This window comes from Benincasa hispida, chromosome 1, assembly GCF_027475165.1.
Source record: "Benincasa hispida cultivar pf3 chromosome 1, pf3_genome.v1.1, whole genome shotgun sequence".
In the NCBI taxonomy this organism is placed as follows: Eukaryota; Viridiplantae; Streptophyta; class Magnoliopsida; order Cucurbitales; family Cucurbitaceae; genus Benincasa; species Benincasa hispida.
In genome coordinates, this window is record NC_143478.1 from 94368064 (window position 1) to 94381212 (window position 13149).

General features: G+C 30.6%; 1 protein-coding gene and 1 long non-coding RNA gene across 2 annotated transcripts; one reads left to right on the forward strand and one right to left on the reverse strand.

Annotated features, from left to right (window-relative positions):
- Positions 1–417: 417 nt before the first annotated feature.
- LOC150038869 (uncharacterized) lies at positions 418–6220 on the forward strand. The gene is made up of 2 exons (XR_016528462.1): positions 418–4873; positions 5301–6220. It is a non-coding gene; the product is annotated as an uncharacterized LOC150038869 (long non-coding RNA).
- Positions 6221–11014: 4794 nt separating this feature from the next.
- On the reverse strand, positions 11015–11404 carry LOC150038870 (uncharacterized). Its single transcript, XM_090314787.1, has one exon. The coding sequence runs from the start codon at positions 11402–11404 to the stop codon at positions 11015–11017; it is 390 nt and encodes a 129-aa protein (XP_090170913.1).
- Positions 11405–13149: the final 1745 nt, after the last annotated feature.

A 13149-nucleotide genomic window follows, 5' to 3' on the forward strand; every position in this document is an offset into this window, starting at 1 on the left:
AGGTCCCTCTACTAGCTTGTAACTGACTAGCTCTAGAATAATGTGATAGGTTAATTTGAAACATTCAAATTAAAATTAAGGGAATTTGTAATTATATGAGATATAATTATGTTTAATTTTAGAATTAAACGGAATAGGAGAGTTTATATATTTAAATATGATTTAAATATATAAAGATAGATATGTGTTAAAATTAATTTAATATTTGATATTAAATTAATTAAATTTTATCTAATAATTAATTTATGAAATTAATTATTTTTTCATTTTAAAAATTAAATAGATTTTTTAAATCAAAATTTGATTTTTAGATAAAATTGAAAAATTGGAAAACTAAAACACAAAATGGAAAAATGGGTTTTTCCGTTATCCATATTTGAAGTAGCTCACACATGAAACAACTTGTTGTCTTTTTATTCTCCAAGCATGAGCTGCAACTCATACAACTCTTCTCTTTGCATGTTGATCTGCAATATAATGAAGAGATTGGAGTGAAAATCGGGCATGCAATCAAGAGTTTTGAGAGAAAAACTGGTTTGAAGAAAGGTTCTTCAACAAGGTTGCAGTAGTGAGCTTTTCTCCTTCATCCCTTAATTCAAGCTTGTTTTGAGTCCTACAACTCAATCTAGAGTACCAAGAGAATAGTGGGGAAGATCTTGAGGTGGTCTACAACAAGATATGGAGAAGATTGTAGTTGGAGAAGGAGCTTTGAAGAAGTTCTATAAGAGGTATCTTTTGAAACTCATTTTTCTGCAAAAGCATGCTTTATATTATGCCAAAATTAGTGAATTTGAGTGCTTAGATGATCCTTGTGCTTCCGCTGTTGTTGATACAATTCTACATCAAGTTCATTGCTTGTTCATTAGGAATAGGGAATGACATAAACCTTACTGATTCTGATGGTGTTAGATTAGGATGTCTATATATTATTTCTAACTGATTTGCTCTCATATCTACACCAAGTGACATCCCTACCATCTCAATGAGTTATTAAAAAACAAGTCCACTGTTCATATTTATGCTAAAACCCCCACATGGTGGTTGGTCATAATCAACTCCATTAACACCATCAATCACATTATCATGTGTAAACAACATAAATCCCAAAAATTTATCCGTCATTTTCTAAAAGAAAAAAAAGACAACCAATACATTACTAAGTAAACTCACAAATTCAATAGTGGTTCTAATTTTTTTTCCCTTCAAAATGACAATGTTTCGTTTTGTTTTGTTATTTGTTACCTGACAACAAAATCTTAAAAAAAAAATTAGAATCTATAATTAAATTCCTATTTTTTAATTAAAAAATAAGTTATAGATTCTAATATTATTTTATTCTTTTGTATTTTTTGTTGTCGGATAACAAATAACAAAAAATAAAAAATAAAAGGAAGAAGAAGAATGTTGTCACTTCGAAGGAAAAAAAAAAGAACCACAATTGAATTTGTGAGATGTATTGTTTGTCTTTATTTCTTTTAGAAAATGTTGGACAAATGTTTAAGATTTATGTTTTTTACAAATCGTAATGTGATTGATGTTGCTGATGGAGTTAATTATGACTAACCACCATGTGGGGGGTTTTAGCATAGATGTGAACAGTAGACTTGTTTTTGAACAATTCATTGAAATGGTAGGGATGTCACTTAGTGTCGATATGAGAGCAAATCAGTTAAAAATAATATATAGATATCCTAATCTAACACCATCAGAATCAGTAAGGTTTATGTCATTCCCTAATCCTAATGATCAAGCAATGAACTTGATGTTTTCAATCGTGATGTCACTCACTAATTTAGTGCATTTATATATTAATGTGAGTAGGGTAGGGTTGGATATAAACTTGAATGCTTAGTCAATTGAAAGATCCGGTCAATGTATTGACCCTGATATTGAATTGTTTGCATCACTCTGTAATGATGAAGATATGTTGGCTAATGGTCATGAATATGAGTTACCTTCAGGTACATTCAACAATTTGGATATGAATGTAATAGATAATATTCAAGAACACAACTCAATTATAACCCTTGTAGATATTGACAATACCTAATTGTATAAGTGAATGATTTGTCAAGATAAAGGAATGCTACAACACGCGATCAAATGTTTTGCTATTAAGTGTCAACACCATATGAGCTTGTGGAATCGACATCGACGATTTAGGCAATTCGATGTAAGAAATGGGAAAAATGTTGCAAATGGAGACTTTGTGCAACAAAGAAAAAGTTGCATGACTTGTTTGAGATCACCAAGTATGTTGATTAAAATACATATTTTTACTTAGAATTTAGTCAAAGTTATGTTCAGTTGGATTCATCGATGATTGCACTAGAGTTTTGTGATGTCGTAAGAGAAAAATCATCCATCAGCGTGGCACAAGTGCAGTCCAACATAAAAACAAAATTTGGATATCATGTTCCTTACCATATAGTGTAGGAGGGCAAAAGAACGAGGTTGGCTAAAGTGTTTGGTGACTGGGATGAGTCATACAAATTGTTACCCAGATGGCTGTGTATGATTAAGCAGACTAATCCTGGTACACGTGTGGAGTGGAAAGTGAAAGAAACGCCAACTGAAGGATATGTCATCCTTCTGTATTTTAGGTATTTGATCCTTGTATAGAAGCTTTTAATAGATGTCGACCGGTGATTCAGATAGACGGTACCTACTTGAATGAAAAATATTGGAAAAAATATTACTGATTGCTCTATCAGTTGATTCAAACGGGAATCTTCTTCCCCTTGCATTCACCGTTGTAGATGAGGAGTCTGTAGACTCATGAGAATGGTTCTTGAAACATTTGAAAGAAATTGTTACACACAAAGAGGTGTTTTTAATTTAAGATCGACATGCTGGCATTATCTCAGTAATGAACAATCCAGCAAATGATTGGATGGGACCAAAATGTCACCATTGATTCTGCTTATGACACATCGTTAGCAACTTCAATAAAAAAAAAAAAATACAAATTCAACACATTAAAGAGTTATGTTTATCATGCCGGATGTAAATTCCAAATTCAAAAGTTTAATAAATCTATTGAGAACATCAAATGAATAAATCAGAGTTGTCTGAGTTTTTTTTTTTGACAACATTGATATGGAGCAATGAACTCAAGCACACGATAGAGGATTCAGATACGGGTGGATGACAACAAATTTATCAAAGTGCATAAATAGAGTCCTCAAAGGAGCTCGAATGTTGCCGATAAATGTTTTTGCTCAAAGAACATTCTTCAAGTGCGTAAATTATTTCAAAAAAAGAAGAGAAGAAATAAGAGCTGCTTTGGAGCATCGAGATAAATATACCCCATAATATTATTTTTATTTTTCTTTTGTAATTAATCATTTGTTTTAAATATATTTATAATACTAAGTGAGTAAATATTCAGGTACGCACACGAAAAAATTAATAAATAGGTTGCAAGATCTTTTGAATATGAAGTACAGTTATACGATCGATATGAAAATGTATTTTATGTGAAGATCGGACGTCACAACCTCAATGCTAAAGGAGGAAATTTTCAAATACTAAGGTTAATCGGATCCGAGCGGTATTGTTCATGTAACAAGTGGCAAGCATTTGGTATTCCATGCTCGCATTTTATGGCAGTTTGCTCATATTTTAATATGAACTACAAAATTTTTATTGAGAACTATTATAAATTGTCAACGTATGCTGCATGTTACTCTTCTCAATTTAAACCTGTATCGTATGAAGATTATTGGATCATGCACCCTAATGTGTATGTCTTATATGCTGACCCATCGTTGTTAAGTAAACTTGGTAGACCAAAGAGTTCATGATACCATAATGAGATGGATTGGACATAACCAAATACTCGACTACGATGTGAATTTTGTAATCAGTTAGGTCATAATCGAAGGAAGTGTCAATTGTTATGAAGACAGGCTCCAGACAGTTATGGATTTTTATTATAAATATTTTTATCTTGTAATTACTATTTTTATTGTGTAAATAATATTTTTTATCTTGTAAATATTATTTTTATTGTGCAAAAAATATTAAGCTGTACATTGTTTTTATGTTTTACTCGAGAAATAAATATTTTTTTCTATTAGATCATGGCTTTAATTCAAGACCAATTGATCGATCATCAGTTGTACGAGAAGATCATACCACTCGCGAGATATCCTGTAGACGTCGAGAGACAGTTATTCATCGCACTATCCCACTCCACCCTCAAATACTATTGTTACTTTGTACATCTGGATTTTATGCAGTTGCTAGATTGAGATTCATTCGATTAGATTGACATCTCATCACAACACTGGTCGAGAGATGGAGACTTGAGACGCATACATTTCATGTGCCCACTAGAGAGTGCACTATCACTCTATAGGAAATAGAAGTGTTATTCGAGTTACCTATTGATAGCGAGTCAATCTCTAGAGTGATGCATGATGACTCGTTGCATATTTGTCAACTGTTCCTCGGTATGACCACATCCATCGATAAAATTAAAGGATCGAGATTAAGTTTAACATGGTTCGGGACACAATTCAGTGAGCTTACTGATGATGTGGACGAGAAAATCTTCATGAGATATCACCAACATATAAACTACAGACGATGGGTGAAAGTCTGTTTTCTAACAAATCAAGTCATTTTGTTCACTTGATATTCCTGCCATTGTTAGCTAGCCTCTTTGATGTGGGACGATATTCTTGGGGTGAAACATGTTTGGCATGACTATATAGACAACTATGCAAAACAATAAAACCTGAAGTTCGTGATATCACTGGGGCTATGATACTTTTGCAATTATGGGATTGAGAACGATTTCCAACAATGGCTCCACAGCTCCGATATGTAAATGATGCTCAATTAGCTGGATGAGTATATAGTCTCGGTATGTTATTTTAATTCAATTTACTTTAACAAATATTTTTATATGATTGGTCTAGTTAATTTAAAATATAAAATATTAATTTAAAAATATAGGTGGTGAGACAAATTTTATGTGACTAGGACAATTACACATGTAGTTAGGAAGTACATATACATGTTTGATCTGCTTCAACTTGATCAGGTATATTAATACTGAATGAAATTGAATTTTTTATACAAATTTTTAATGTATTTGTCTTTAATATTTTTTTAATATAATATTTTATGTTTCAGATTATTTGGGGGCCTTACAAAGTTGTTATAAACACTTTGCCAATTTTTGTTCAAACGGTCAAAACATATGGCAAACGATAAATCTTCTCATATGTTTTTACATTGATGAGTAGTATCTTCTTGACAGGATAATGAGACAATTTGGTTTCTGGCAGGATGTCCCATCGCCTTGTAATACTGAACCTTACTGCATGACATCGAACTAAGAACTGGAGATTGGTTTAAAAATATTGCACATTGGTAGTGTGATGACATTATTGTGCATGGTTATTGCAATGGGGTTTTTATTGGACAATTTGATAGGGATGCCACTCAAAATTACATCAATTGGTACAATAATATTACAAGGCACTACATTACTTGTCCGTGAGCAGCTGTGGGTCATCTGGTACAAAAATAAATATTGTCTAATTATTTTTAATTTAAATTTATTTTAAATATTGTCTAATCATTTTATAATTCACAGAAATTGAACAATAGTATCCTTTGTGATGTTACAAATGATCTAAACCAAGTTCTTGCTACATGCAGTAACAATGAGAGCTATATGGATGAGATACATTATATGTACGATATATCAATTGTTTCTCTACTAGTTTCTAGATGTAGGGGACCTGTTCGAGAAGAAGAAGATGAGTTTGTTAAGGTTTCCCACAATGTGGAAGAATTGCCTCCTAACGTAGACACAAAGCCAAACTGATTATGTTAGTTTGATAATGATGATGTCAATATTTAGTTCAGGATATTATCATTTAGAGACTAGTCCATTGTCTTCATATCTACATAGACATGGACTTGGGTGTAGAGATCATAATGAATATTTATACTATAAAGTACTTGTAGAGATACCAGAGCAGCATCAAGAGGAACCGAAGCAAGTTCAAGTTCAAAGTCGATGACGACAACTAGTTCAAAGTGGACGACGTCTACCTTGTGGGACACATTGATTTTTTAAATTATTTTTAAATGAATGAGATACATTAAGTAATTGTATTAATATGAACATTTTAATTTACATTTTATTATTTTTAAATTATGGAAGAAAACATGAAGGAGAATTTATTATTTTATTTGATGTATCTTAGAGTTAAAAGTTAAGGATGTTGATTTTATTTATTATTAAGAAATACAACAACATCCTTTTTGTTAAGAAATATAATAACAAAGAAAATGGTGGTCTAAAATAATACAAATTGAAAATAATAACAAAGAAAATAATGGTGGAAAATAATAAATAGGCATTTGTTGAGTATTCTACATTCAACCTGTATTTCTTGAAAACTTATTTGTCGATTGTTGAAGTCTGGCATATAAAAATGAAAAAAAAGTACAGATCAAATCGAAAAATTATTATATTTCTTTAAATAGTTTTCAAACTACAATATTAAACCAAATTTTTGGTATAGAATGTGTCCGGATATATTTTCACTATTAACAATTTGAAATATGTTATATTTAAAAAACAAACAATTTGGTGGACTAAAATAAAAGGACAATTTTGAAATATGTTGTAAACATACCCTTGCAAAAGGCTTTTTTTTCCTTTTTTTTTTTGTGCTCGAGTATATTTAGCTCAACAATAGAGATGACAATGGGCCAAAGATATATTCTCCATCCCCATTCTCGCTCCAATTCTTTATTTTTAGGAGTTATCCGGAAATCTTCGTTTGGGGATCGGGTTTGAAAAAAATTCTATTATTTATTTTTTATATTTAAAATTTAATTAAAAGTTGGTATCTTATCTTAAAATTGTAGATATTTTATGCTAGAAGTTACTATTATTATTATTATTTTTTATTTAAATGTATAATTTCAAAAAAAGATTATTGCACTTCATATTGTTTTTTTTGTTTTTTTGTTTTTTGTTTTTTTGTTTTTTTGTTTTTTTGTTTTTTTTTTTATAATGTGGGATGGGGGATCAAACCTCTAATATCGAGATCAATAGTACATATTTGATGGCAGTTGAGACATGCTCTTTTTGGCATTTCATATTGTAAATTGAATAAAAAAAATATATTATGAACTAAATTAAAAAAATGTTAATTACAATTAGTAGCATTTTTAGGAATAATAACCAAGTATATGATATCATTTAAAAAAAATGTAAATATAGACAAGTCGATAGACTTATCGTTGATAGACTCCCAAGTCTATCAACAATAAATTTCTATCGTTGATAGACTCTTACTAGTGATATGGTTTATGACTTATTGACTATTACCAATAATATAGTCTATCACTGATAGACTATTTAAATTTGGCCATATTTGCAATTTTTTTACATTATGTTATATCTGCTAATAGTTTGGGTCTAATGTCTATATTTGCAACTGTCTGTGTTATTAATAAATTATAAATAAATATTTGGGATGGGTATCCTCAGTTTGATCCCATGTTTTGTTAAACCGGGAATTTTTCGCCTTGATTAAATTGGAGACACGTGGGAACTTGGCACCGTAGGAAATTTTGTCATCCATACTCAACAATAATTGATATGACTTTTGTCCTTAGAGGTTGAAGATTCAATCCCATGTCCCTTCAGTTGTACTAAAAAAAATGTTTTAATTATTTATTATTATTCTTAAAATTAAATTTGTTTCAAAAAATAAACATGAAAATTGACACCGTGACTAATATGTAAATATGTTACATCATTTATAATACCATTCACATAAATTGACTCACAATTGAAGTGTAAAAATCGATTATAAAAATTGTCTAAGATAAAATAAATGGTAAAAACAATCTTAACTTTATTTTGTAGTTGCAAACCTATACATTATATGCCACATCAACTTTCTTCCTTTATTTTCATCGAAAAAAAGCTTTCATAATTTATTATAAAGGAAAAAAATGTTTAAGATTTCCTAGAGGATTGAGTGAGCACTATCCATTCGTAAAAGGATTGAGTGAAATTAATTTAAACATGGTGTAATATTACTATCGGTCACTTTAATTGTTTATTGTTGTGAAAGATATAATTGAAAAAGAGTTGTTTTCAAATAAAAAAAATAAACTAATTTATTTATAAATATAGTAAAATTTTACTATCTATTAGTGATAGATCGCGATAGATATCTATCAATGTCAATGATAAATACTTATTGCGGTCTATTGTTGATAGATAATGACATTTTGCTATATTTAAAAATATTTGCAGCAATTTTATCATTTAAAACAATTACCTATTGAAAAGGGTTAGAAACATAAAAATTTACGTCAAAAACATCTTTCCAAACAATTTTTTTGGCTAAAAGAACATTATGGACCAGACAAATGGACGTACTTGAGTTGTTACTATTAAGAAACATGATAGTTTGCAAATATATTAATAATATGGTAAATTTTGTTGATGCTTAATTTGACTTTTAATTGACAAAAGAAAAAAAAAGTAAAGATATGATGGTTTACAAATATTAATAAAATATCGTAAATTTTGTTGATGCTTAATTTGACTTTTAATTTCCCAAAAAAAAAAAAAGAGTAAAGATATGATGGTTTACAAATATTAATAAAATATGGTAAGTTTTTCTTATGCTTAATTTGACTTTTGAATGGACAAAAAAGTTTGACTTTAATTCGAGGAAATATTCCGTTTTTATTTTTTTCCCCCAAAATACTTGGTCATGTAGTTTAAATATTTCGTTGGCTGAATTTTTAAATTGTAAAAAAATTTAGTTGTGCTCTCAACAAAATGTAGTAACATTATTTATAGAAAAATACTATGATTTAGTTTGTGTAATCTATCAAATTGGTCACAAATTTTTCTTATTTTTTAAATATACTTTAATATTTCTTTTCTATGTGTAATGTCCTAGACAATGCTCTTATTTATATCTTGCAATTTGGATGAAATAGTATGATAATATGTCAATGGATTTGGTAATAGATTAATTAGATAAATACTTACTTGACTTGCTTATTCACTCGATTCATTTTCAAATATTTGGTTAAATTTTTGTAATGATAACTAGAACTTTTTATCCTATGGGTATCAAACCATAATGAGAAATTATAATGTCAACTTGAATGAATTTTAATGTTTCATCAATATGTTGTTTTCTAAAATAATTGCATTAATGACATGCCACGATGTGTATGACACATACTATATTTACAATTTTATAACACGTAATGATATACAAGTTTTCAAAATATTTTTTATTAAAAAAAGTAATGATATACAAAATAATAATTAATGAGAGGTGGGCGTAGAGTACACAATCTTGTTTATATAATAGATTGTATTGAAAGAAAAAAAAAAATCTAAAAAAGATCCTAAGGATATTTAAAGAAACTAGCCCACAATTTAGTCCTTTGTAGGAAAGTTTAACTAGATTCTAATTAATGAAATAATGTTTTATATTATTTATCTAGTGTGATAGATATAAGTTATAACTTGTAGCTATTTAAAACGAAAACAAAATATGAAATTATGAAATTTTAAAAGAGAAAGGACGTGATTTTCTTCAAACATATTTCTATTGTAAAATCGTGATGCTCCATATCTATAATCTGGATCATATCCATTCATGAAAGACTAGAATAGTTGTACCAAGACAAAAGATGTTATTGTTCGTAAAAAAATATCTCTACAGTTAGATTATATCAATAGTCTAGATCATATGTTAAGTCTAAGAAAAGCCACTTGCACACACTTTATTTACACGTTGTAAACCAAAATCAATTTAGACAAAAACTCATTTTATTCTTTCATTTCTTTTGTTCTTCTTCATGCAGATTAGAATAAAAAATTGAAATTCCCTCTTGATCATTTTCAAATGCCAAAAATATTCATGGAGCTCGAATTTAGGAAATATTGAATAAGAGAAGAAGGAGAAGGACACAAAACAATTATAGTGGTTTGGCAAAGTGTTACGTACCTATATCCATTGTCAAAAATCTTCGAGACTTCATTGATTCAACATTACAAACAACTGAAAAAGCCTTTTGAGATAAGTTCTGTCATGCAGATTAGAATGAAAAATCTTTTGAATTTTTAGTGTAGATTATATATTAATCGAACTTCCCTTTTTTCCTTTTGTTTTATTGATTTGTTTTACACTAGAAAAGAAAATAAGTTGTAATTGATTTCAATTTTCTGTTTCAATTAACTAATAGCTGTTTAATTCTTTGTTGCAGATGAGAGAAAATTTGCTTAAGCTTTTAACAAGTATCCCTCTTGAAACAAATTCTCTTCAAAGATCTTCTTCTTCTCTTTTAGGTATTTATTTCTTTTTATTTAAATCTACTACTTTGGGTAGATTAAGGCAGTGATCAAATTTAGGTCTCGGTAGGGCTTTAGTTAGGAAATCAACTGCACTTTCTTCTATTTTAACCTTTTGGATATTGATTGTCCTTTTTCTACGATGTCTCTGATAAATAATAGCTTCACATCAATGTGCTTTGTTCTGTCATGATATTGTTGATTTTTAGTAAGATGTATTGCACTCTGGTTGTCACAAAGTAGCTCTACTGATTCTTGTTTGTAGCCTAGCTGATAGATTAAGCTTTGTAACCATATTGCTTCTTTGATTGCCTCTGACATTGATATAAATTCTGCTTTAGTAGTTGACAAGGCAACCACTGATTGAAGATTGGACTTCTAGCTTATTAGATTTCCTCCTATCATAAAGGAGAAATCGGTTAGGGATCTTATTTTATCACTATCCCCTGCAAAGTTTATTGAAGTTGATGTCTTAAATCTCTTGGTCTTGTAGTTTGTTATTGTATTTTATCATAGCATTTGTTTTAAATTGAAAAAAGCTCTTCGGAAGAGACTGCATGATGAATCTAACTTGACCCTTCTCATTCATGACGACTCCGTTCACTCTGTAATATTGAAGTGAACCATCCTGTTCCAAACATGTTAGCTTACGGAGGTTCCTTCCTTCATTCTGCAATTGTAAACGAATTTAATTGCATAATGCATGGCAAATGTGGACGGTTGTCCAAACAGGCCCTGTAAAGAGTCTATGATCTCTCTTGCAGTAGCTAACCTCTCGTGTTTCTTAGACATTATATCAGATATATTGCCTAAAATATAAACCCGAGGCTTCTCATTAGTTTTGACCCATTTGCCATACGCATCCCGACCTGTTCGGTTTGCATTGGGACTAGGGGTTGAAGGACATTCCTCTGTTAAAACGAATCGGAGATCATTTATTACTAGTATCGTGTTGATATTTGATTTCCAAGTTCCGTAATTATCACCATTAAGTTTTTCTGAAGCTAGTAGCTGTATAATAGATGTTGTCATTGCTGAAAAGTAAACAAATTATTAGTGAATTGATTAACTCTAAATTTTAGTCCAATTTATTAAGCAAATAATAATGTACCCATATTCACATTCTTTTCCCACGGTACTTCAGTGAGTCAGAATAGCTCCCATCGAAGGGCAGTCGACTATTCCTTCATTGAATCAAGACATTCTTGACTAAATACTAATACCAAAATAACTCTTATCCTTATAATACTTAGTTACCATTTATTTGGTCAAGAACTTTACTAACACTTAGTAAGTTTTGTAAGTGTAAACCCACCATTTTCGAATTACAGAGATCGGAATCAAACAAGCCCTCGAAGGAGAAACAATTGTTTGAAAACGGCCCCAAGTAACTCTATCCATTTATGAAGTTCACGGTGTTCCAAATTCTATATTACAACCCTCCGAAGGGATCGCCGCGGTTAACGACTAGCTAGTGCCACTTAAAAAAGACAGCAGATGCAACATAGAAATCTCATGATGTGACCTAATGGAAGATACTGTAGGATGTGTTGACACACACCCTTCACCTACTTACTATGAACTACTTTCCTTATTCACCTCGTTATTAATCCATGCAAAAACTTTCCGAAAGAAGGTTGCCCAAATAGCAACTCGAAGTCGAGCATGGATATCACGGTGTGAACTCTTCGAGACATGAGAGCAAGAAATAATATATCTCATATATTATTAATCTCCTACTGAAGTGTTCTATTTTATAAAAATGTGTACTGACTTGGTTATTAATCGACTAATTTTATACAATCTAAGTCTAGGTAAATTTTTCCTAGTATAACTTTTATATCGGGATTTAACCTATGATGTCTAGGTGATAAACCAATTTTATTACCTTACACCACTCACGCATGCTCATAAAACTAGGGTTATTGACTTAGATGCCAATATGATCTCCAGGTGGGAGGTATTCTGTAAACTGTCAACTTAAGTACCCCCAACCTTAGACAAGATCTCCCCGGGAAAGTGAACGACTCTTGTTTTACAAGTAATCGATCTATTTTAACTCTTAAAAAAAATGATTGAATAACACTGGTTAATGCTCGGTTAGCATGCATTTTATCTTTGTTATAAATTTTAAAAGTCTAGGTTATTCTATAACAACTATAAAACCCTAGAACATTCATCTATAACATGTTTTCTTAAAGAAAATCATGCTTTAATATAACACTTATATTAAATTATGAAAATCTAAGCATGCATACTATATACATTATAACACTTATAACATATAACAAATGCATGCCACATACTTATCCTATCGTGGTTTTTTTTTTAAACTATATGACATACTTTATGCACACATATTAAAAACGATATCATACATCACATGCATAATACTTAAACAACACTAAAGTAGGCCGGTTCTGGCATTTAAACAAATGAACAACTAAATTATTACATAATTCAGCAAGCAGCTCCCTCGAACCGACCTCAAACCTTTTGAACCAACCCGAACCGCCTAGAAACCACTCGAATTGACTCAAAAACTCCAAAATACTAGGTTGAATCGGTCAAACTGGCTCAACCAAGTCGATTCGTACCGTCAACTCACACTAGAGCAGGTCAACAGCTGGAACAAACCAAGCGTGCGGGTTGTGAAGCGGGTTAGGCTCCCGAACAGGTCAGACGGAGAAGCTCAGGCGTGTGCGCACGAGAGCTTCAACAAATCGGGCGAGTCAACGGGGCTTTGGGTTGGGTCGTCGGGTCTGGGAGCAAGAAAC